General features: G+C 36.3%; 1 protein-coding gene across 2 annotated transcripts in view; it reads left to right on the top strand.

Moving 5' to 3' along the window:
* The window catches only part of THSD4 (thrombospondin type 1 domain containing 4), a 1,326,695-nt gene that overhangs the window by 976,338 nt on the left and 324,108 nt on the right, over positions 1-26,249 (top strand). The window contains exon 1 of one of the 2 annotated variants that reach the window (XM_053717543.1): positions 20,893-21,138. The exons of the other annotated variant lie outside the window; for it this stretch is intronic. Within the exon in view, the coding sequence (XP_053573518.1) occupies positions 21,067-21,138 (72 nt within the window). The 5' untranslated portion in view covers positions 20,893-21,066. Of the gene's footprint in view, positions 1-20,892; positions 21,139-26,249 lie in introns of those variants that run through there. 2 annotated transcript variants of the gene reach the window in all.

Here is a 26,249-nt window from a genome sequence, read left to right as displayed (position 1 = left end):
TGTTGAAAGGTACAATGAGAGGAAAGTAAAATACCTACACCACCTCCTTGTCTATTACCAGACCTAGGAGTGTGGCTGAAGTGAAGACCCCCCCATGTGACAGAGCAGCAGTGGATGCTGTGTCTAGGGGTGAGAGCCAGGTTTCTGTTAATGCCAGAAGGTTAAGGGAGCGGTAGATAAAGAGGTCATGTATAAAACTGAGCTTGTTGCAAACAGAGCGAGAGTTCCAGAGTGCAAAAGTGAAAGGGGTAGTGGCTTTAGATGCAAGAGGGATATGAGTAAGATTGGCAGAGTTTTGTTTTCTGAATGTATGGGACGGTACACATGGATGTGCACAGCTAGGCAATTGTTGGGACCAGGATTAGGGGAGATGTCACCAGCAGTTAGTAAAAGAAAGAGTGAGAGTGACATGAGATAAGATACAGAGACTGTTTTGGAGATAAGGTGCCGGGGGGGGAGAGAGAGTGTTTAGGAATAGGTAAAGTTCATGAGTACAAAAGTAAGGTGAGTTTAAGAGAGATGGGCTAATGAACAGTGCAGGTGGAGAGAGAGAAGGAGTAATTGAATAATGTAGTTTGTTATAGAGACAGGAGGTAACAAAAAGGGATATAAATATATTGAGCATTTTTACCAATTAGACCAATTAAACACATAAAACACAGTATTACAGCAGCAATTACATAAGGAAACAATGAGATACATAGAACATAATATTACAAAAGTACTTGCCTTGCCCTTTGCCCTTTGCCCAATCCTTGTTCAATTCTTGTATAATTCTTTCTTAATGCCTCCCTTATAAAATATTCACTTCATAATGATAACAAGACAATGCAATTACACTTAGGGGACTATGTATCAAAGCTCTTGTGGACCTGATCCAACAGTGCGGAAGACTCGCCAGAAACACAGGCCCACAAGCTCCATACGGAACTTGATAAATGGGCCTCTTAGTCTAAACTTCAAATTCATAGTAGATTTGTTTTCTGACAAATTTCAAAGTTATGTCTATTTCCACTCCCACTGCATCATTGACAGCCATCAGCCAATCACAAATGCATTTACGTTTAGTCTGAGAATTCTTTCACATGCTCAGTATGAGATGACACAAAAAGTGTAACTATAAAAAGACTGCCCACCATTTGTTATTGGAAGTAAATTAGAAAGTTGGTTGAAATGTCTGCTCTATCTGAATCACAAAAGTTTAATTTTGACTTGAGTGTCCCTTTAAAGGTTTATGAAAGTAAAAATTAAACTATCATGGTTCAGAAAGAGCACGCCATATAGGAGACTTTTCAATGCACTTTCAACGTACTGTATTTCTCTTGGTATCTTTTATTGGAAAACATTCCTGGGTAGCTGGTGATTGGTGGCTACACACATATGCCCCTTGTCATTGGCTCATCAAAGGTTTTCCTTTAGCTCCCAGTAGTGCATTGCTGCTCTAGAGTGGACTATAACTATGTGTTTAAATGTCATGTGTGTTTGTGATAAACTGTAAATTAAATATGGTGGATGATCTAACTTCTGATATGGTATTTATAAATAAACATTAATTTAACTAGATATAATTAGTATAATCTTTCTTTTAGCTACAGCATATAACCATACACCACCTGAGACTGGTGTAAGGAGGTAGACACTGGAGTTGGAGTCTGGGCACTCAATATCAGTGTTTGATTGGTCCAGATAGATGGTTCAAGGGTAGAGTTTTGAAGTATGTGTATTGCTTATATATTCTGTCAGTTTAGGCAGTCACAGATTTACTATAAATAAAATCAGCATAAATAAAAGAGGGATAAATAGATTAGGGATACATCTATGGTTGGGAAACTTATAACATTTGTTTCCATTAACTAATACATTTCTAACACTTATATTGTAATCATTCTGATGAAACAACTTATAACATTTGTTTCCATTAACTAATACATTTCTATCACTTATATTGTAATCATTCTGATGAAACGGTGGCTAATCCACTGAGAAATGTGTTGCTTTTTAAATAAATTGTTTTAACTTTGGAACTGTAGCTCTCATTGTGTACCTTTGTGTACAACCTTGCACTTTTTGGGTGCATCTAGTCACCATTTTTTGAGCCCACACTTGCTGTTCTCCTAAATCTTGGAATTCTACCTCCTTGCTAATCGTTTGTGCTCTCAGCTGTATTCTGAGCTGATTACCTTACCGGGGATCCTAAGAACACACTGACAATGTTTGGCTCCTTTTTTCGGCATCGCTGAACCCACACGCAGTTTTATTTAGCCTGATTGCTACTGCCAGTGACTGTCTCGCTGGGGGGACCATTGTGCCCCAGCTCGCACCACACACACCACTGGTGTAGCCTGTTAACACGTGAGTTACCACTTGTCTTCACTTGAAATTTTCAACTCTGTATGAACATACTCACTCTATGAAGCGTCTCCATTTTCTCTCTTGTACATTGTAATCATTACTAGAAAAATGTATCTGTGGCTTCCTTAGATTGCTCTTGTGGTAATGATATGGCTCAGTGCATCCCTGAAATAAATCTGTTTCCAGGTTTATTTCAGGGATGCACTTGTTTTATTCAGTTGTGGTTATAGTAACTTTCTCTGATGCTTTTTGCAACACATGACTCATTGTATCCAGAAATAAAGTTTACCAATCAGTGTTTCCAGGTTTATTTCAGGGATGCACTTGTTTTATTCAGTTGTGGTTATAGTAACTTTCTCTGATGCTTTTTGCAACACATGACTCATTGTATCCAGAAATAAAGTTTACCAATTAGTGTTGAGTTCATTTGGTTAATCATCATATGTTGCAGCAAGCACTGAGTACTGTACTAATGTAGCTCAGCATAATATTTTTAAAATATGATTTTTGTTTTTCTTTTCTGGCAAACTCTAGGGTGGGTTGTAGCTAGTCTTAAAGTAGAGCTGCATATATCATTATGGGAACAAAGTGATCAAACAAAACATATCTAAAGTGTCTAAATGCCATGAGGTATTATGCCAAATTGATGTACAATATAAAAACTAGTATATTTACGATTGCTACAGACATGTAAGTACACAATGGAATGCAGTTTTACTGTCTTATACATGTAAAAGTCAGGAGAGATGCATTGGTTTACAATACACAGTACAATACTTGGAAAGGTACAGTAAAATACTACATAATGCATTTTTTTAAGTCGAATTGAACATAAATAATCCAGCCATTTTTTTTAAATTCAACAGTATTCTTAAATATGGAACTAATAAAAGGTCTCTGAGGACTTTTGGCTTTATTACAAAATGTTTTTCAAGCTTTCTCTGTTGGTAATGACTAACAGCGGTCCCAGTTTTCAAACATCATGTGGGGCTAAATCCTACTCTCCTGACTCTCTGCATTTGGTGACTTAAAAACATTTTTTTTTTTTATAAAAAAAACAGCATTGAACAATTATTTTTTTCTATGTAAACCACACCCTCACACCACCCTAACTCACACATGGACTTATCCAAAGCTGACCCTCAAAACAAAAAAGCCGCACCTCTGCTCCCTTTAGGAGGTAGATACTATTATTACATGACTAGTGACTAGGGTTGCTACCTTTCTTAGAAAACAAATAGCTGCCATGCTCATTAGCATACATTTTCATAAATAATTATACAGCATAACTCGGTTACTAAAGCTCATAGGACTGATTTTAATCCACTTATTTATAATTATATTCCAGAACACTTAGTAGAAGTTTCACCATGATAGGGAGTTTATTTTGATATTTTCTATTTTCTTTATTTTCTATGTTGAACTGAACCCTTGCCATGTAGGTAAAATACAGAATGGGGGGCAACGCTACAAGTGTCCCAACTGTCCCAGATACTGTGGGATTATCATGGGTTAGATCTGGGCACTTTCCTGCCTGCAGCATCTCCAGTGGGGTCAAATATTCCAGTTTTAGGGACGGCTCCAGCTTCACCAATAACACACGCTAACTCCTCCTAGACTGCCTTCAAAATGTAAGTGGTTCAATTTCTTCCATAGTGACTCCACCCACAGAACACCAGTATTTCCCCGTCCACATGGTCCCTCACCTCCATATCCCAGAAAGCAACTGTTGATCTATATTTGCTCCTAAAAATGTGCACACAAATGAATGCCCTAATTTATCATTTAAAAAAAGTGCCTTAAAATTAGGCAAGTTTGACTGTAAAATTCTACTACTCATTTTGCGTTTGCCTAGGCGCTCAAAAGTGCCACAAAAGGGTTAAATTAGATTGTCACAGGCGTATTTTCTATAGTATGCCTTAACAAATCGACTGGTTACTTTTTTTTTATCATTTTCTTGCACCTATAGAGAACTTAAAGGGATAGGAAAGTCAAAATTAAGCTTGCATGATTCAGATAGAGCAGGTCATTTTAAGACACTTTTAAATTTACTTCTATTTTCAAATGTGCTTTGTTCTCTTAGTATCGCTTGTTAAAAAATGAATACGCACATATCATACACTAGTGGGAGCTGCTGCTAATTGGTGCCTGCACACATTTGTCTCTTGTGATTGGCTAAATAGATATTTTCAGCTTCCTGTCAGTAGTGCAATGCTGCCCCTTCAGCAATGGATAACAAGAGAATGAAGACAATTTGATAATATAATTAAATTAGAAACTTGTTTAAAATTATATGTTCTATCTGAATCATAAAAGAAAATTTTGGGGTTTACTATCGCTTCAAAGTTCTCCTTCAAATGCGTGCACTGAAGTTCTCCATACGTATTGTGGAGAACAGCATTAGAAATCATTTCTCTTTGAGCTTGCGTTGTGAGTTTTTTCTGATGGTGACAGTGATTTCTGTTCCTGAAAAAGCCAGAGGAGGAAAATTTAGCATTTTCATATTTCACAATATTGTGATTTAGCATTTTCATATTTCACAATATTGTGTTTTAGCATTTTCATATTTCACAATATTGCGATTTAACATTTTCATATTTCACAATATTGCGATTTAACATTTTCATATTTCACAATATGGCGATTGAGATTTCGTATTTGTAATATTCATATTTGATAATATTGTGATTGCCCTGTAGCAGACATGTTCTATTTTAATATTAATATATATCTATAGATATACTGTATATTAACACGTTTGCTACAGTGCAATCCCAGTATTATAAAGTATGAATATTAAAAACACGAAATTGCTATCACAATATTGTGAAATAAGAAAAAACTGGACATTTCTTCCACTTTTTAGTCTATCCACTAGTGATAAAAGCCATCAAAATATGTTCTATAAAAGGGTGCAAAAATTAGGTAAAATTAATGCAAAAAAGTAAATAACATGGTTTATTTAAATGGCTATTTCTGTAAACAAGGTTTACACATAACTAGCGATTAAGCTTTTTTTCCAATGATAAATTAGGTGCATACAGTTATTTGACAGGAGAAAAGTATCATTAGTTCGCCTGAGCTCGTATTTGGAAAAGCGCAAGAAATTACTACCATTTTTTGATAACTTTGGGCGCACAGATGTGCTTCTCCAAAGGCGCGCTCAGGCGAACACATAGGAGAATAGAGAGTAGAATTCTCATAGTGCTTGATAAATCTTGCTCATGCTGGCACACTCATAACTGCTATGGATTTTGAAAATGGTATGTTCTGTTGTAGAAGAGTATTACTACAGCAGATACAGGTTACACTGAATTTTCCAGATACATTATGTGTCAGTTTCCTCATTTTTATTCTATTGCCATTGTAAAGGAGCCTGATAAACTTCCTGCAGATGTTATTTTATAACAGTATATGTAAATCAGCTGGATGAGTGGAATCTGCTTCAGGAGTAAAATATTTCACCCAATAAATTAAACACTTGAAAAACAGATTCTAACAGATAATAATAACGCAGGAGAGCAGTAAACCTTTGAAATAATCTTTCCCTTAAATGTTCACACATAATAAAACTTGCTCCAACAAATCTGCAAGTGAGCTATTTCCAAGTTGTGTTTTGTGACCAGTTTTTTTTTTTATAATCTTTTTTTACACTTTAAAATATTTATTTGACCTATTCTGGATAACATAGAGAATCTTAAAATCGCATTGCCATTTACTATCTACGTCACTTACAGGGTCAGTTTTTAATGTATTTCATCATTTAGAAAAGTCCTGTGTTTTTATTTCATGAGCCATATTTAATATCTCATTTTCCATTCAGTTACAAGTCATAGATTAAAGCCTGTTGTACAGTGCAGTAAGAAAGATGGCTACATTCGCTAAACTTGAAGTCTCTTTACGATACTACAAATGTTAATTATTTTCAGCAAAACATCTCTCCGTCTTGCAAGTTTGTATAAAAGCTTATTCCTCTAAGGCTGTAGTTTAGTTAACTTGCATGCCGCCTATGTATACCGTTATACCGTTAACTTGTTATCTTGTATACCGCCTATGTTTATAGCGCTGCAGAATCTGTTGGCGCTCTACAAATACCTGATAATAATAATAGTTAATACAATGGGGCCGATTTATCATGGCCCGTATTGTGCCTAATGCACCTGTTTCCGTGTGAGCCTTTAGGCTCACCAGAAACAGGAGTTAAGAAGCAGCAGTGCAATAATAAATGCCAACAGCATGCTGTCCGTATTTATCGATGTCTGGTGGACATGGCGGACGTTCTATTCCAGTATGTTAGTTTTTGAAGAATGTTTGTGGGGTTTCCAAAAAATTAACTTGCCAGATATTTTGTATTGAAACTCTTTACCAGTAAAGTTCAATGTGATAAAAAAAAAGATAAAATTGGAAAAACAAGGCCATGATGATGTCATGCAGAGCATCACTGCCTGTATTCAGATCATGTGGGGATGTGTTTGCATTAGGGTTGGCACCTCGGTCATATTTTCCTGGAGAGGTATGAGTTACACATGTTGTGGGAAAGAAAATGAATAATGCTTTCTAGAGGCACAATACATGTTTATCCATAAACATCCTGCAGCATGTGTATCTCATAACTGTCCAGGAGAACATGGCGGAGGTGGTAACTCTGCATGTGGCCTTTTTCTGTACACTTGGCAGGCCACATGCACAGTAAGTAGTTTTTATGAAGTGGTCATGTGCATCACAGAACACTTAGGGTTAGATTACAAGTGGCACGGTATTATTTTTTTTCGTGATCGCGAAGACTCCCCTAGAGTAAGGCTTTTTGCACTAGTCGGGTTGCGTTAGTATTACAAGTTCCAAAAAAACGTATTTTGCACTAGCGTTAACCCGAATAGCGTGAAAAATGTATAGTAATTTTCTGCTTCATCGCGCATGTATTCCCCTATAGAAATCAATAGAGAGAAAAAAAGTAGAAAAAAACTAACACTCGAGATTCTGCAAACTCCATCGCATTTTCGCATTCCCCATAGATGTCAATAGAGGAAAAAAATTGTTAAAAAAAAACCCATAGCATAGTAAACATAGCATATTCTCTTTTACAAAGCTGAAATATTTACAGTAAATACATAGTTAAAATCTTTATTAAATATGAATATTGCATAAATATGTTTTATCATGTTTTCATCTACTTAGTTTCAAAGGGCTATAATGCACTTACATATGCACTTATTTAATGCATATATATATGCACTTGATATATATATAAAAATAAATATAAAGGATCCAATAATTACACTCTCTGGATTTAAACCACAGGAACCTTTAATGTGTGACGTTTCGGGGCATTCACCCCTTCCTCAGACAACCATAAAGTGAACAAAACAGTGCTTAAATAATCAAACAGGCACCTCCTACTTCCTTCACAGCCAATCGAAAAGGTATCACAGCTGATACTAATTACAATCATGTGGTAATGTATAAGCAAATTATTAGTTTATTAATTAGTAGCAGCCCTATGTTAATATATACAACTTAGAAATATACAGCATTGGAATCATATAACCTTCAAACAAGTACAAGGCAATCTACATCGTAACTATATTCACCACCATTACCAAACATTTGCAGCATGGTGAAGTTCAACTGGAGTTAGGAGATGGGGGACGTGTACAGCATCAGTTCCTGCAAATCACAAGACGGATGCTTCTTAACTTCCGCTTCATGCGGACCTGAAGCGGAATGGGTCAGAAGCAGCATTCACTGCTTCATAAATAGACCCCTTAAAGTGATGGTAAATTCTGACAAACTGCTCCACATATGTCTAAAGGTCTTTTCCTAACTAGCGTATCGATATGCTTTTTTATTAATCAATTCATCAGCACACTGAATTATTTCACTTTTATTACCGCTCCATTGCCGTATTGAATCCAGCCTCTCTCTAAGATTTTTGAAGATCCTTCTATGAGTAGCATCTGTTCTAGCCAATCACAGCCTCACCATGCGCCCCATGAAAAAGTTTATCTGCACGCTCCCATGCTCGGAATGCTGACATGTTATTGAAATGCGCATGCGCTACAACTTACACTATTTGTGCAATAAGGGAAATGATTGACTGTTTGCCTTAAACAGATGCACTGCTTACTGTAAGACATTTTCCTTGGGCACATGGTGAGGCTGTGATTGCCACTCAAAGAAGGATCTTCAAAAATCTTCGAGAGAGGCTGGATTCAATACGGTAACGGAGCGGTAATAAAAGTGAAATAATTCAGTGTGCACTGTGCAGTGTGCTGTAACTGAATCATGGAAGTTTAATTTTGAATTTCACATTTTTTTAAAGAATGAACTCTTGCCTCAGAGCATATATTTTTTTTATATAATACAATAGTTAGTTTGGCTTCTTTTGGAATACTAAATATGTGTTTTTGTCAAGCTTTTGTCTTTATATAATGGTACCAAAGGTTAATAATTGTTATGGCCTGAAGAATTTACCTGATTAAAAGGGACAGTCAAATCCCAAAAAAACTTTCATGATTCAAAAAGGGCATGTAATTTTAAACAACTTTCCAATTTACTTTTATCACCAATGTTGCTTTGTTCTCTTGGTATTCTTAGTCGAAAGCTAAACCTAGGAGGTTCATCTGCTTATTTCTTAGACCTTGAGGGCCGCCTCTAATCTTAAAGCATTTTCACAGTTTTTCACCACTAGAGGGCATTAGTTCATGTGTTTTACATAGATAACATTGAGCTCACGCATGTGAATTTACAGAGGAGTGAGCTCTGATTGACTAAGGTGCAAGTCTGTCTAATGAAGTGAAATAAGGGGACAGTCTGCAGAGACTTAGATACAAGGTAATTACAGAGGTAAAAGGTATATTATTATAACTGTGTTTGTTATGCAAAACTGGGGAATGGGTAATAAAGGGATTATCTATCTTTTTAAACAACAAAAATTCTGGTTTTGACTGTCCCTTTAAGGGTTTTTACCAAAAATGTTGTATCTTTATTTGACCTAGTTATGATGGAATAAAAGTATTTTAAAAGCTTTGAGAGTGCTGCTGGACTCTCTCTTTGGTTAGATGAAAGTAGCTTTCAGATGCTATTTTGATCATTGGGGAAAAAGGCAGGTTGGGGGCATTTCTAGACATTCCTGTACAAACCAGTACTTTTAAAAAGCAGCAGAAGGAACAGCTGGTAGAGCTCCCGAAACAAGAGTTTTTTTTTGTTGTTTTTTTTATAAATTGTGGGACAATTTGAGCTCTGGAAGTCATTGGTACACTTATAGTTTACAATAGTGCAAACTCAACTCAGAATAGTGAAAGTGAATCCATCTTTGTGCAGCCTAGTAGAGTACACAGCGAGAAAGCAGTCAAGCTAAAAGGTAGCAATACAAAATTAGCCCACTACTTGGTGTAGACATAAACAGTGCCTTGGCTAACTTGAAACATACAATAATATGTCTTTATTGTAAATATATTCCTTCTTACAGCATTATCTGTTTTGAGGATAAATATTGCCAAGTGCTAAATATTGGAAAGATATGGTCTGACAATTGCTTTTCATTCCATGTCTTTTTAAATGACAAATTTAAAATATTAATTTACGAATCACGTGCTGCACTATACAATTTCTAACAAATGGGCTTTAGACATAATATAGAGTGACGTGAATAGTTATGACTAAAGTTTCAAAACTACCCATAATTAGGGTACTTTACAAAACACCAGCTTAAAGTCTGCTGTTAATTCTTTTATGTGTAGTGTTTTGCTATGATGCTTCTCCTGTTACCCTCCTCCCTGGTAGAAGCAAATAATGTCGAGTTAGTGAAATATGAATTGTAGCACACACTGTGGATGTTATTGTAGTTGGAGGCAAAATAATGGAAACATTCCCTCTAGCCAGCAATTTAACAGGGAGTTTAAACTGATCTGCCTATTAAAATGATATCAAATTATTAAGCTGGCAAACAAGATAGGACAGGGGTATGTTTTTAAGAATCATATGTATTTGTAGTTGGTTTAGTGAAAAAAATATTAATCTTAACTATGTCTTACACAATGTATACACTACTGTCGTGCAAACTATTTATCTATAGAAACTTGCCTATGTGGCTAATATATTTGCCTTAACATTAACATGTGGAAGATGGAGCTATACAGGGAGTGCAGAATTATTAGGCAAGTTGTATTTTTGAGGATTAATTTTATTATTGAACAACAACCATGTTCTCAATGAACCCAAAAAACTCATTAATATCAAAGCTGAATAGTTTTGGAAGTAGTTTTAAGTTTGTTTTTAGTTATAGCTATTTTAGGGGGATATCTGTGTGTGCAGGTGACTATTACTGTGCATAATTATTAGGCAACTTAACAAAAAACAAATATATACCCATTTCAATTATTTATTTTTACCAGTGAAACCAATATAACATCTCAACATTCACAAATATACATTTCTGACATTCAAAAACAAAACAAAAACAAACCAGTGACCAATATAGCCACCTTTCTTTGCAAGGACACTCAAAAGCCTGCCATCCATGGATTCTGTCAGTGTTTTGATCTGTTCACCATCAACATTGCGTGCAGCAGCAACCACAGCCTCCCAGACACTGTTCAGAGAGGTGTACTGTTTTCCCTCCTTGTAAATCTCACATTTGATGATGGACCACAGGTTCTCAATGGGGTTCAGATCAGGTGAACAAGGAGGTCATGTCATTAGATTTTCTTCTTTTATACCCTTTCTTGCCAGCCACGCTGTGGAGTACTTGGACGCGTGTGATGGAGCATTGTCCTGCATGAAAATCATGTTTTTCTTGAAGGATGCAGACTTCTTCCTGTACCACTGCTTGAAGAAGGTGTCTTCCATAAACTGGCAGTAGGACTGGGAGTTGAGCTTGACTCCATCCTCAACCCGAAAAGGCCCCACAAGCTCATCTTTGATGATACCAGCCCAAACCAGTACTCCACCTCCACCTTGCTGGCATTTGAGTCGGACTGGAGCTCTCTGCCCTTTACCAATCCAGCCACGGGCCCATCCATCTGGCCCATCAAGACTCACTCTCATTTCATCAGTCCATAAAACCTTAGAAAAATCAGTCACCTGTGCTTTTGGGCACTCCAGTGATGTTGCAGCTCTGAAATATGGCCAAACTGGTGGCAAGTGGCATCTTGGCAGCTGCACGCTTGACTTTTCTCAGTTCATGGGCAGTTATTTTGCGCCTTGGTTTTTCCACACGCTTCTTGCGACCCTGTTGACTATTTTGAATGAAACGCTTGATTGTTCGATGATCATGCTTCAGAAGCTTTGCAATTTTAAGAGTGCTGCATCCCTCTGCAAGATATCTCACTATTTTTGACTTTTCTGAGCCTGTCAAGTCCTTCTTTTGACCCATTTTGCCAAAGGAAAGGAAGTTGCCTAATAATTATGCACACCTGATATAGGGTGTTGATGTCATTAGACCACACCCCTTCTCATTACAGAGATGCACATCACCTAATATGCTTAATTGGTAGTAGGCTTTCAAGCCTATACAGCTTGGAATAAGACAACATGCATAAAGAGCATGATGTGGTCAAAATACTCATTTGCCTAATAATTCTGCACTCCCTGTATATACTAATATATGTATATGTGTGACTGTATTGTACTGTAAATATTAATTAAAAAGAAATACCAATAGACCTATGTTGCATTTAAATGAGAACTGGTATTTAGGTTTTAATAGTCAAATTTTAAATTAGATTAAATCCTTTTTTTTTTTTAAATGTTCCATGGACAATAAGAAGTATCTGCTTTTAATATGTACTGTCTTATTATTATCCAGTGATTGCTACTGGGGTCTGGCAAGCTTACTTATTTAATGTGTGTATAGTTTCAGTTAGTAGATGGGTATATAGTCTTTTTAAAGTAAGTTGATTCTTGACAAATTAGCTTTGATTGAAACTGCGGATTTGTTCTTTTGTAACATTTTTGTAGGATATTCTGGTTTTGTCTATTAAAATTACAGAATTTGCTGCTTATGGGCACATGTATTTCAAGATAAAGCCCTGGACTGCTGAAAATTACTTTAAATGTATTGTATCCAACATTCCATATACAGTAGTTCCTTATTTGGCCCTTTTTTAGTTACTGACAGTTAGTGCTATTATCTTTCCCAAGGCTAGAAGAGCAAGTCTAAGGACACAATATAAAGGGACATCTTCTCTACACTGAGGCTGAAAAATCTTCAGGATGTCTAAGTCTTCCAAGAAAGACCAAAAAAACAAGCTCAAGGGGACCTGATGTTTAAAGGGACAGTCTACACCAAAAAAAAATCTTATTTAATAAGATAGATAATCCCTTTATTACCCATTCCCCAGTTTTGCATAACCAACACAGTTATATTAATATACTTTTTACCTCTGTGATTACCTTGTATCTAAGCCTCTGCAGACAGCCTCCTTATCTAAGTGCTTTTGACAGACATGCAGTGTAGTCAATCAGTGAAAACGCCTAAATAACTTCACGGGATTGAGCACAGTGTTATTTATATGACACAGATGAACTAGCACAGTCTAACTGTGAAAAACTTTCAAAATGCTCTGAGCTAGGAGGCGGTTTTCAATGGTTTATAAATCAGTTTGAGCCTAGCTAGGTTTAGCTTTTCAAAAATACCACCAAGGGAACAAAGCAAATTTGATGATAAAAGTAAATTGGAAAGTTGTTTAAAATTGCATGCCCTATCTGAATCATTAAAGTTTAGTTTTGACTTTACTGTCCCTTTAAGCCTTTTCCTTTGATTTCCTCCCAGTTTCTCCATTTAAGGTGATACTTTATTTTACATACATGTTTTTAAAATCTCTCAGATTCTTAGACAAACAGATTGTTTGATCTGGTTTGGGATCAAATGAATGCTTAGGGGAGATGGTCTACTCATGATAATTGTTTTTCACATCACTGTTTCTAGCTTTAAAGATGTGGTTGCGTCTATGTCATGTTTATATTAGCATAAAAAGTACAAAAAGTTGTGCTTACTGGATAAAATGACTTCACTATTATACAAAAGTTAATATATCAAATAAATCGTTTATCAAATAAACAAATTGATTCTTTATAAAAGCTACAGTATCTAAATTACCAAATACAATTACAGAATAGAATATACATAAACATAACCTAAAAAAAAAACTGTATCAGTAATCTGATCGAGTTTTAAAATAATGGCTAGCCCTCCTTATTCATAAGAGTCCAGAATTAGTCCTCTTAATCATCTGATATAGTCTGTATAATATTTAAATCACCAAACATGTAAAATCCGTTAATAATAAGTCATTTGTAACACAGTACCTTTAGATGATATGGTTAATGTGGCTCTCTTTGCACCAGGGAGAGCGCTAAAGTAGCTATTACTGATTAAAGGGAGGACACAGGAAATGCATGAAATAGATTACTTTTATTGGCAACTTATTCCAAACAAAGCAATGATTGTACAATAGGCAATACTTTGCTTTGATTGTTAATGGCTTAGTTGCTAAATATGGTGAAAAATGGCAGGAAAAAAGATAACAATCATCAAACATCTTATCAACACCATCTTATCAGGTAACCAACACTTTGTAGAATATGTTCAGCTTAGTCTCATCTCAACAGGTACAGTCCAGGTTCAACACTGTACAAATCCCCAAAAGCAACACTGAACCAAACTTTCAGTCTGCATCTATCTCTCCCTGCTTGGTGTCAGAGAGACAGTTGTGGCTTGCCTGCAGCTCTTTGCCCCCCTTCCACAGAATCACAGAACTAACTTTTTAATACAAGACAGTGACCAGTAAATATTAACATGCAGTGTTGTTGCTACTTTCCTGCTAATTGTTTAAAAACATTATATGAATTAGTCATAATGAAGTTAGTTTTTCATAGTGCTGTGCAATACTGAAAGCCTATCATGGTGCAGGGATTGGTCTCTGTCCCCTTAAAGGGTCATGAAACCCAATTTTTTCTTTCATGATTTAGAAAGAGTATGTGATTTTAAACAACTTTCTAATTTACTTCTATTATCTAAATTGCTTCATTCTCTTGATATCCTCTGCTGAAAAGCATATCTAGATAGGTTCAGTAGTTGCTGATTGGTGGTTGCACATAGATGCCTCGTTTGATTGGCTCACCCATGTGCACAACTATTTCTTCAACGAATAATATCTAAAGAATGAAGCAAATTAGATAATAGAAGTAAATTGGAAAGTTGTTTGAAATTGTATTCTCTAGCTGAATCATGAAAGAAAATTTTTGGGTTTAGTGTCCCTTTAACTTGCTAGTTTTAATAGTGCTCTGTATGTGAGTGAAAAGCGTATAAAGTTCAACAAGGGAACACCATCATAACCCCACTTCAAGACCTAGTAAAAGCTTGAAGATTAAATAAGGTAGAAGGTAATTAAGGTATCTTCAGGGGTTATTAATTTTTTTTCCATTTTTTGCAGAACAATTTTGTTGACATTTTTGAAGGGATTTAACAGTTTTGACTGCAACTTGTTTTTTTTTTATATTTTATTATTTCGTATGACTTTTACATTATGTTTTTTTGTGTGTGACTCTATTGTATTATATATTCTTATTCACATATTTAAATGTAGGAAACCCCCCCGTTGTAAGACACCCTGTTTCAAAGGTAAAAATGTGGGATTCATAGTACTGGCAAGAATTCTAGAGAACCTTGCAAGCCCTGAGACCTTTAGATAGTGTGACTCTTAGAGGCCGAATGAGCAAATGTCTGTCGGACCTGATCCGACAGTGCGGATCAGGTCCGACAGACATCGCTGAATGCGGAGAGCAATACGCTCTCCGTATTCAGCATTGCACCAGCAGCTCACAAGAGCTGCTGGTGCAACGCCGCCCCCTGCAGACTCACAGGGAGGTGTCAATCTACTTGATAGGGTTGAATTGTGGCAATTCCTGTCCGCCTAATCAGAGCAGGCGGACAGGGTTATGGAGCAGCATAACATTTATCAAGTTATGGAGCTTGATAAATGGGCCTCTTAGAGTCCAATTCTTTTTTTTTTTTTTATTCTTTTATTAAGCCAGTTCACAGAACATAAGGGAGAAAATTACATACACTTCATGCCCAAAAAAAGGTGTCAAATTTATACAAGAACAATAGATAAATACATAAACCAAAGAAAAATAAGTGTAGACCATATGTCTTTCAAGAATTTGGCCATAATGAAATTCACAGAGATTACCCTGATTTCAGAGTTTCCCAAACCAAAACTGGGTCATTCCTGTTTATCATATCCCTATATCTATTGACACTTATGCCTATGAACCATGCACATTTTTCTTTTATCCCCCCAAACACATAAAATAAACACCGAACAAACAGAAACAAAAAAACAAAAACAAAAAAGAATTATAACCATAAATGAATCACTCCATCCCTCTATAACATTACTTGCTTTAACACAGTTTTCAAATTACTGTGCTACTAATGAAGCGGGTATCCAAGAAAGAGGAAACAGCCCCGTTTTAGCTGCTGATATTAATGGGTTGGTGTTGAATAAAGGAGATTACTCTTTTTGAATCACCAATGTTAGTGCTTTGATCAGTGGTAGCCATTTGTCCAAGAATTCCAGCGTCTTATCATTTAATAAATTAATTTTCTGTATCTCGAATGTGATATGTTGTAGCAGGGTGCTTATAAAACTAAAAAACCTAGGTGGTAGGTGGAGATGTATCCTTCCACTTCTTCAATATCATGTATCGCATTATCATTATTAGCGTACAGTAGCTATGGTAGTAATTTGGTTTAATGATTGCCGAGTCCGACAAGAAAAAAATATATCTACCATTAATCTTGAAATGATCAGAAAAAAGTTTGTTGTACCAATAATTTAATTTGGACCATAATTGTGATATTTTTGGACATTTCCAAAATATATGTAGAATATCTGCTTTATCTAGATGGCATTTAGAACAGTAAAAATCATTATTAGGAAAGAATTTTGCCAATTTAGAAGGAGAGAAATAGACATTATGAATCAGTTTGACATGTGATTCTTTCCAACCAATGGGAATTGTAAGCTTTTGTATTAACATACATCTGTGTCTTATATTTATGCAGGCCCATTTATCAAAGGGCTTGCGGACCTGATCCGACACTGCGGATCAGGTCCGCAAGACCTCGCTAAATGCGGAGAGCAATACGCTCTCCGCATTTAACATTGCACCAGCAGCTCACAAGAGCTGCTGGTGCAACGCCGCCCCCTGCTGACTCGCGGCCAATCGGCCGCCAGCAGGGAGCTGTCAATCAACCCAATCGTATTCGATCGGGTTGATGTCCGGCGATTCCTATCCGCCTGTTCAGAGCAGGCGGACAGGGTTATGGAGCAGCGGACTTTAGACCGCTGCTTCATGACTTGTGTTTCTGGCAAGTCTAAAGACTCGCCAGAAACACGGCCCTTCAAACTCCGTACGGAGCTTGATAAATGGGCCTGATGGAGTCTACTGCTGGAAAGTGCAATGCCCAAAAAGCTTGAATTTTATTTAAATATAGGGTCCAATTCTTAAAAACTTGCCAGCTATAAATAATGTAAGCCACTTTCAGTTGGTTGTTATAATTAGCTAACATAGAGTATATGACTCTTTAACCCTATCCATGGTATGGATTAATTGTAGCATGAAATTAGTTGAGGATCATTTTTGTTCTGCTCCATTTAGTTTTGGGCTGCTTGGAAGCTAAGGTGTCGGGGGTGTTAACAGGTTTTAAGTGTTCCTGTTAAAAAGGAATCAAGGGGATGTCTTTAGGAACAGCTCATATGACAGTGACAGTAATACAATTCCACTTTATTGTCTTATAGTGGTCCTCATAGAGATTAATAGCTGTTGCTATTGTTTAGGAGCTGCTGCAATATTTGAGCCATAGACATTTAGTGCAGCTATAGCTTGATGTCTGTTACCCACTATTGACAGTGATAGGACTGCTGCGTTCTTCCATCTTTGTCACAATCTATAGTGGCAAGTGGTGGATCTTTCCCATAGTTAGCAAATTCCATAACATTTATAATAAGTGAGTAAGCATTTTTGTCTAACCAGGTATTTATGTATGTAAATTCTGACAAGTAATGTATGTATTTTAACATAAAAAAGTGGAACAAATAACAGAAAACGTTATTTTTCCATGTAAAAAGTGACCGAGGTTGGTTCATTTTGTGTTTTTCTTCTAGTTATCAGGAACCATGTCTCGTGTGTCTAAAAATAAGGGAGATTCCATCTGTTTTATAGGTCTTTCACAATCCCATAAAGGTTATAGGCACTTCAGAAGAAAAGTGGTCATATTTGATACTTACAGGAAATAACATTATACCCTTGTCATCACATTTAAGCGGAAAAGATTCCAACAAAACCCATATGTGACTTTCATAACTGGAATTGGTCAGAAGCAAATGTTGTTATTTAAAGTTATGGCATATGGTAGCTTCCTATTTATTTCTTTTACACTTTTTATGTGTAATCTGTGCAAGCTAACAAACGTTTTAGAAATCAGGCACCAAGATAAAAACTATATAAGAGGATTTTTCTCTGTAAAGGGCAAATCACGTTAACACATTGTATAATGTGAAAATTTTTATCAATACAGTAAATGCAATTATATTTGTACTTAAATAGGTATTATAATCAAAAGGAAACTGTTCAATTACATTGGAACAATTTATTTCTTAACAACTTCCCTGACAACTATGTATTTAACCTCTGTTAAGGAATGAATCACTTATATCTGTGCCACCCAATGAAAAAACATTGATGCTTATCATCAAATCAACAACAATAGAGGATCCAATTGTGGCTGCTGATTGGACAATACAAACATGAGCATTGGTTTAATAGAATGTGCTTAAGAGACATTTATTTAATATGTTGTTTTATTATCATTCTAGTAATATTTTTTTTCTTATCTAGTGGGGGTGCATATCCCTTGCACTTGTCCCTTCCCTTTTGGTTATAGGAAATTTGCAAGGTAAACATTTTTGGGGCAGCAGATTTCCTGACACACAAAAGTAAACACACCACTACTTTTAACTGACAGTTACCATATTATTCCATGTAGTGCATACATTGATGCCTATGTTTACCCATTTGTGTCTATAAGGTTGTACATTATCCTATCTGTGTCATGAATACATACATAAACAGCTCTACATACACAAATGGCTCTATGGTCTACATCTGTAACTGAGAATGACACAAGCATATAGGAAGTGCATTAAGCACAGATAGAAGTTTTCTCCAACATAGGTGTGTCCGGTCCACGGCGTCATCCTTACTTGTGGGATATTCTCTTCCCCAACAGGAAATGGCAAAGAGTCCCAGCAAAGCTGGTCACATGATCCCTCCTAGGCTCCGCCTACCCCAGTCATTCTCTTTGCCGTTGCACAGGCAACATCTCCACGGAGATGGTTAAGAGTTTTTTGGTGTTTATTCTGGTAAAAGGAGAGGTCAAAAAGCAACTTCTACCTCTCTTTCCTTTTGGCTTAAAAGCATTATCCGATTGGCTTATGAGACTGCCGGATGGCAGCCTCCTGAAAGAATCACAGCTCACTCCACTAGGGCTGTGGCTTCCACATGGGCCTTCAAGAACGAGGCTTCTGTTGACCAGATATGTAAGGCAGCGACTTGGTCTTCTCTGCACACTTTTGCCAAATTTTACAAATTTGATACTTTTGCTTCTTCGGAGGCTATTTTTGGGAGAAAGGTTTTGCAAGCTGTGGTGCCTTCCGTTTAGGTGACCTGATTTGCTCCCTCCCTTCATCCGTGTCCTAAAGCTTTGGTATTGGTTCCCACAAGTAAGGATGACGCCGTGGACCGGACACACCTATGTTGGAGAAAACAGAATTTATGCTTACCTGATAAATTACTTTCTCCAACGGTGTGTCCGGTCCACGGCCCGCCCTGGTTTTTTTAATCAGGTCTGATGAATTATTTTCTCTAACTACAGTCACCACGGTATCATATGGTTTCTCCTATGCATATTTCCTCCTGTCCGTCGGTCGAATGACTGGGGTAGGCGGAGCCTAGGAGGGATCATGTGACCAGCTTTGCTGGGACTCTTTGCCATTTCCTGTTGGGGAAGAGAATATCCCACAAGTAAGGATGACGCCGTGGACCGGACACACCGTTGGAGAAAGTAATTTATCAGGTAAGCATAAATTCTGTTTTTTTTTTTATTCATCTATTATGTGAATATATAGGAATAAATGGCTTCTTACAGTATTCCTTGTGTTAACCTGATTTTCCTATTATAGATTAGATTGCCTTAGAAAGGACAGCCAAAACTTACTTGATCTGCCATAAGCTGTTTTCACATAGACCTTTTAATTTATGGAAATAGGGACAATGTTTGATGTTGTAAGGTAGAAAGGTCCTCTTTAATAAACATCATACATTCTTCTGTTAGTGAATTGTTATGTAATTACTCCTGTGATGTTGACGGGTATAAAGTAGTGCACAATATTAAATATTTTTCAAAGTCTGTAGGTCTATCTTTATGAATATTTTATTAGGTAGAAGCCAATAGTGAGAAAAAGTGCATTTAGTGAGTACAGCAATTTTTATTATTACTTATTATGCTTAGGTGATCTCTGTGATTTTGCCAGTTTATGGGCGCATGTTAAATAAATAGCCATTACAAGTGGCTGGTTAATGCCACTGAGAGCTCAAATTCATTAACCAGAGATCAGGTGTTCATTTTGTTAAATATTATGAGCATCTTTTTTTAAAAAAAAACTGCACAAAGCATTTATAAGGGGTTAAAGTTAGGAGATGGTGGGGTGTTAGAAAAAAAAACGGCACTGAAAAGTGCCTTTACATTGATGTCTATGGGAACTGTGTTTAAACTGTTAATATATATTTATATATTCATATATATTTTAAATATGTTGCCCAACGCTGCGCGACTTACCTGCTTCGCTGTGCTAGTTTCTGTGTAATGTCTATCAGCATCAAAATGAGACTCCATTAGAGTTTTGTGGAAGCGCACTTTCATGAACACAAAGCTTTCATGCAATGTGAACGTGAGGTCACACTCCCATTGCACTCACCTTGTAATACCAGTACACATTTGCGTGTGTTGTGTTACTGAGTGGAGCGCAAATATCACGCTCGCGAAATTGCAATTTTGCACTCCACTCGTAATCTGGCCCTTTATGGGGATTACATTTTAAATTTTACAGTCTGTTTATGTTTGGCCTCTGAATTGCATTAAAAGATATGTTTTTGTTAAGTAAGCAGGACTTTTCTAAGAGAATTTCTATCAGTGCCTACAAATCATGTACAACATTTATATAATAATGTTTGCTGTTATTGCTCTTTGACAATAAGACATTGATAAAATATCTTTGTGCTCTCAAAAGTTACCTTATAACCAGAGCAGATGCATATCTTGGCATGGACCACTTCTGTACCTCCCCTTCTTTGCTTTATATGAACTGCAGGCTACAGCCCCTAGCTTATTGCTGTCTGCTTCCCCCTCCCCTAGCAGTGAGAAGTCATTACATGAGGGGATCAGCTTTCCACTTGTCTTTAGAACAGTTTCTGAAAGCAAAGCTTCTTGTAGTGAAAGAGCTTGCACTGAGAGACGGAGCTTAGTGCCTAGCAGCACTGCCTTACTCCACTGTTCTGCTCAGAGAAGCGCAAGTGCATCTGTTAGCTCCTACTACTTGGCACACGGATATTTTCCTCCAGGATAGTTCTGACAGTGACTTGATCATAATGTTTGTCAGCTACTTAATATTAACTTTTCTCTGTTTTCAAGAAGCAATGCTAGCAAGACCTAGGGGAGAGGTAAGCCAAGTATTACATCTTGTCAGAAAATATTTCCTCACAATTCTATTTTTTATTTTAGAAGAAAAAATATTAACCTATGCAATGGTCCATAGCTGTTCAATGGATGTTTCCTGGCATGGTTTAGTGCTGAGCATCCTAAACATACTATGTAATATTTTGAACTAGCTTAAATTGGTGTAACATATTCAAAGTAACTAACTAAATTATCATGTTACATAATCTCCTCCATTATTACTTATGTGAAGTCTATTCACCTTTTTCATATTATGTGTTCTGACAAGTATGTCACCTTTTCATGGGACAGGGAGTTTTCTAAAAATTGAGAATTACATTTTGAAGATAAACCTTTATGTAGTAGAAAGTGTTATTATTTTGTAAATTAACTTTAATAAGTTTAGCACTGAAAGCTATGCCTTATTAATCATTACAGTGTTCTAGGTCTATAGACAATCTTTACCCAAAAATGACTATAACATCTTGTTAAACCTTTTTAAGAAAAGCATTTTATTTTTATTTTAATTCTCATTTTAATGGAACAATTAAGTAAAGGGAATTGTTTGTTACATTTTGTGAAATTGTGTGTTCTTTTTTTAATACATACAAATGTAAATACTTTGTATTGATTTTCTTTTAATTTTTAGTGTAACCTTAGCACCCTAACTGGATTTGTTTGTTTATATATTGTTTTTTTTTACTAAGTGCAAAAATAGCAATAATCTATCTATTTATTATTTATCTATCTATCTATCTATCTATCATCTATCTATCTGTCTATCTATCTATATATTATCTATCTATCTATCATTTATCTATCTATCTATCTATCTATCTATCTATCTATCTATCTGTATGTCTATCTATATCTATCTAATCTGCATGTCCATTGGTGTGTCTGATTCTAATAATGGTTAATTTGTTAGCTGATTTAGTCAATACAGTTTCCTTATGGATTTTCAAATGTGGCTTCTGTGCTCAGTCAACAGGAAGCTAATACAGTTTCTCCTATGACGCCACTGCTGCTTATTGGTTCCAAGGAATGGAAATAAAGACAGTTGGAATAGTTTTCTTTTTATACCATTTATACTATTTCGTTAACCATTGTAATTGAGTCATATGCACAGTTTCCTGATGGCCTCAGACTTGGAGATGCAGAATGTCTATTAGTTTTTTTCAAAACTTCAGATCAGTCATTTTATATTTTAAAAGAAATTGTAGTGTTGGAAGTTTCTGCTTTGTATGTCTGCTTTATTTTATGCACTTTCTATGTACCCACTGCTATGCATTGAGGTGCTATACCTATGTGTAATAATTAAATGGTGTGCACTGGCTGAATGTGTAAAGTAGACCTTGTAGACCTTGCATATGCCTCTTCTTTTTTTAAATAAAAAGTTAAAAACTGTAATTAGGTTTCATATGGATGTGTTACAGCTAAAGTACCTGTCAATCTCTTCTTTACATGTATATATCAACTGGAAGACATTTCTATTTAGAATTGTTTACTTATTTCCAATATGATTAGAATTTTTATCCATGAGATAAATGTCTGTTGAGGTCAGCATTTGTGATTATGAAGAAGGTCACTGCATCACTGAGAGAGATCATTTTCTGTTGGATTGACCCCATGTCCAAATTCTTGGTCACAATACCATTGACATTAAAAAGTGAAATATCACATTAACAAAATGGCTAGAATTTTTCCCCTTAATTACTTTGCTGCCTCTTGGTGATGACCTTGTTCACATATAAATGAATAGTAACAAAAAACACAGCATATTAGTATGATGTTTCCGTATTTCTGTGGTTTTAAGCCATTCCTTAAAGGGAAATTCTAATGCTCAAATTTATTAGAACACATAATTTTTGCATTAATGGGTTAATCTTACTATGTGTTTAACTCCCGGAAAGAGTTTAAACTCATAGGTAAAGTCTTGCTTTGGAACCAAAAGTCTTGTAGCTCCCAAGCAGAAAACATCTGACGATAGACTGCAATTCTTGATTGGCTTATAGGCTGTATCCTGCTTGTGGCTCAAGAACACTATTTTACTCATGTTTGTGACCTCTTTGTAGGAATTAAACACATAGGGCCAGATTACAAGTGGTGCGCAAGCGATATCAGGTTTATTGCGGCTATTTGCGCACATCAGAAGTAGCACACATATTATAAGTTGAAAGTAAACGTGGTCACTAAAGTGCAACTGAACTTAACGCGCGTCGGGATATCGAAACATCAGAGCTCTGGTTAACTGTTATGCTTGTATAAAAAGTTGCACAAAATACAGAAAAAAATGGACTGCAAAGAGCTTTAACATAGAGGTAAATACATATACATGTCTAAAATGTATACAGGGAGTGCAGAATTATTAGGCAAGTTGTATTTTTGAGGATTAATTTTATTATTGAACAACAACCATGTTCTCAATGAACCCAAAAAACTCATTAATATCAAAGCTGAATAGTTTTGGAAGTAGTTTTTAGTTTGTTTTTAGTTTTAGCTATTTTAGGGGGATATCTGTGTGTGCAGGTGACTATTACTGTGCATAATTATTAGGCAACTTAACAAAAAACAAATATATACCCATTTCAATTATTTATTTTTACCAGTGATACCAATATAACATCTCAACATTCACAAATATACATTTCTGACATTCAAAAACAAAACAAAAACAAATCAGTGACCAATAGCCACCTTTCTTTGCAAGGACACTCAAAAGCCTGCCATCCATGGATTCTGTCAGTGTTTTGATCTGTTCACCATCAACATTGCGTGCAGCAGCAACCACAGCCTCCCAGACACTGTTCAGAGAGGTGTACTGTTTTCCCTCCTTGTAAATCTCACATTTGATGATGGACCACAGGTTCTCAATGGGGTTCAGATCAGGTGAACAAGGAGGCCATGTCATTAAATTTTCTTCTTTTATACCCTTTCTTGCCAGCCACGCTGTGGAGTACTTGGACGTGTGTGATGGAGCATTGTCCTGCATGAAAATCATGTTTTTCTTGAAGGATGCAGACTTCTTCCTGTACCACTGCTTGAAGAAGGTGTCTTCCAGAAACTGGCAGTAGGACTGGGAGTTGAGCTTGACTCCATCCTCAACCCGAAAAGGCCCCACAAGCTCATCTTTGATGATACCAGCCCAAACCAGTACTCCACCTCCACCTTGCTGGCGTCTGAGTCGGACTGGAGCTCTCTGCCCTTTACCAATCCAGCCACGGGCCCATCCATCTGGCCCATCAAGACTCACTCTCATTTCATCAGTCCATAAAACCTTAGAAAAATCAGTCTTGAGATATTTCTTGGCCCAGTCTTGACGTTTCAGCTTGTGTGTCTTGTTCAGTGGTGGTCGTCTTTCAGCCTTTCTTACCTTGGCCATGTCTCTGAGTATTGCACACCTTGTGCTTTTGGGCACTCCAGTGATGTTGCAGCTCTGAAATATGGCCAAACTGGTGGCAAGTGGCATCTTGGCAGCTGCACGCTTGACTTTTCTCAGTTCATGGGCAGTTATTTTGCTCCTTGGTTTTTCCACACGCTTCTTGCGACCCTGTTGACTATTTTGAATGAAACGCTTGATTGTTCGATGATCACGCTTCAGAAGCTTTGCAATTTTAAGAGTGCTGCATCCCTCTGCAAGATATCTCACTATTTTTGACTTTTCTGAGCCTGTCAAGTCCTTCTTTTGACCCATTTTGCCAAAGGAAAGGAAGTTGCCTAATAATTATGCACACCTGATATAGGGTGTTGATGTCATTAGACCACACTCCTTCTCATTACAGAGATGCACATCACCTAATATGCTTAATTGGTAGTAGGCTTTTACGCCTATACAGCTTGGAGTAAGACAACATGCATAAAGAGGATGATGTGGTCAAAATACTCATTTGCCTAATAATTCTGCACTCCCTGTATGTATGTATTCAAATACTGTATATGTATATATGTGTGTACTTATTTATTTATTTATGTATTTATATGTGTATATATGTATTTACAGACATGTAAACACATAAATATATGTGTATATATATATATATATATATATATATATATACACACACACATATATATAAATGCATTGGAGCCCTTTCCAGTCAAGTAGTTGAAAACATAAAAAACATATTTATGCAATATTCATATTCAATAAAGTGTTATACTGTGTTTTAGTGTAAATTATTTCTCATTCCAATGTTCTTCACATAGGTGAATATATTCTTATATTCTTTGTATTTATATATATATATCTGTATGCATCTATACCTATATATACTGTATATATATATTTTTATTTTATTTTATTTATATTCCACTCCATTCACTCCAGAATAGACACTGCACTCACCGGCTTTGTTTAGAATAATAGAACGTCACTTTTATTAAAGTTGCATTAAGAAGGCATATTCCCCAAACGTTTCCTTACCAACCAGGTACCTTGTTCACTGGGACACCAAGTGTGAAAAAGCGTTATATCTACAAACACCCCCCACCTCTATTTAAACATATGTGTCATCTATTTCCGGTCAGCAGAGCCAATGAGCAGGGATCCGCTGTGGGGTTGCATCCACCCACTTACAACAAAACCGCAAGGCTAATTAGCATAGCCTGTGTTTGCGTGTTATGTATCGTGTACGTCACCAGTACAACAACCACGATCAGTTGCTCCTCTCATTATCTCTGGCGATCGTGCTAAACCTAAGCACAATTTAAAAAACATATTATCACTATTGCACATTATTCTATACAGGTTAAAAAAGTATAATACAGTATATCGATCCTTATTGAACAAATTCACTGTTGTCATTGTGTCTATAGTAGTATGGTAGAGAACTTTAGCGGTATTTGCTTGCAATTGCAATTGACACATATGGTTTAAACAGAGGTGGGGGGTATGTTTGTAGATATAACGCTTTTTCACACTTGGTGTCCCAGTGAACAAGGTACCCGTTGGTACCGAAACGTTTGGGGAATATGTCTTCTTAATGCAACTTTATTAAAAGTGAGGTATTATTATACTAAACAAAGCCGGTGAATGCAGTGTCTATTCTGGAGTGAATGGAGTGGAATTGATATATCAGTTTACTCAGCACCCCGGTATTCGTACTTTGGATTGGTG

Source organism: Bombina bombina, chromosome 6 (genome assembly GCF_027579735.1).
Source record: "Bombina bombina isolate aBomBom1 chromosome 6, aBomBom1.pri, whole genome shotgun sequence".
Classification (NCBI taxonomy): domain Eukaryota; kingdom Metazoa; phylum Chordata; class Amphibia; order Anura; family Bombinatoridae; genus Bombina; species Bombina bombina.
This window is presented reverse-complemented; position numbering and strand designations above follow the sequence as displayed.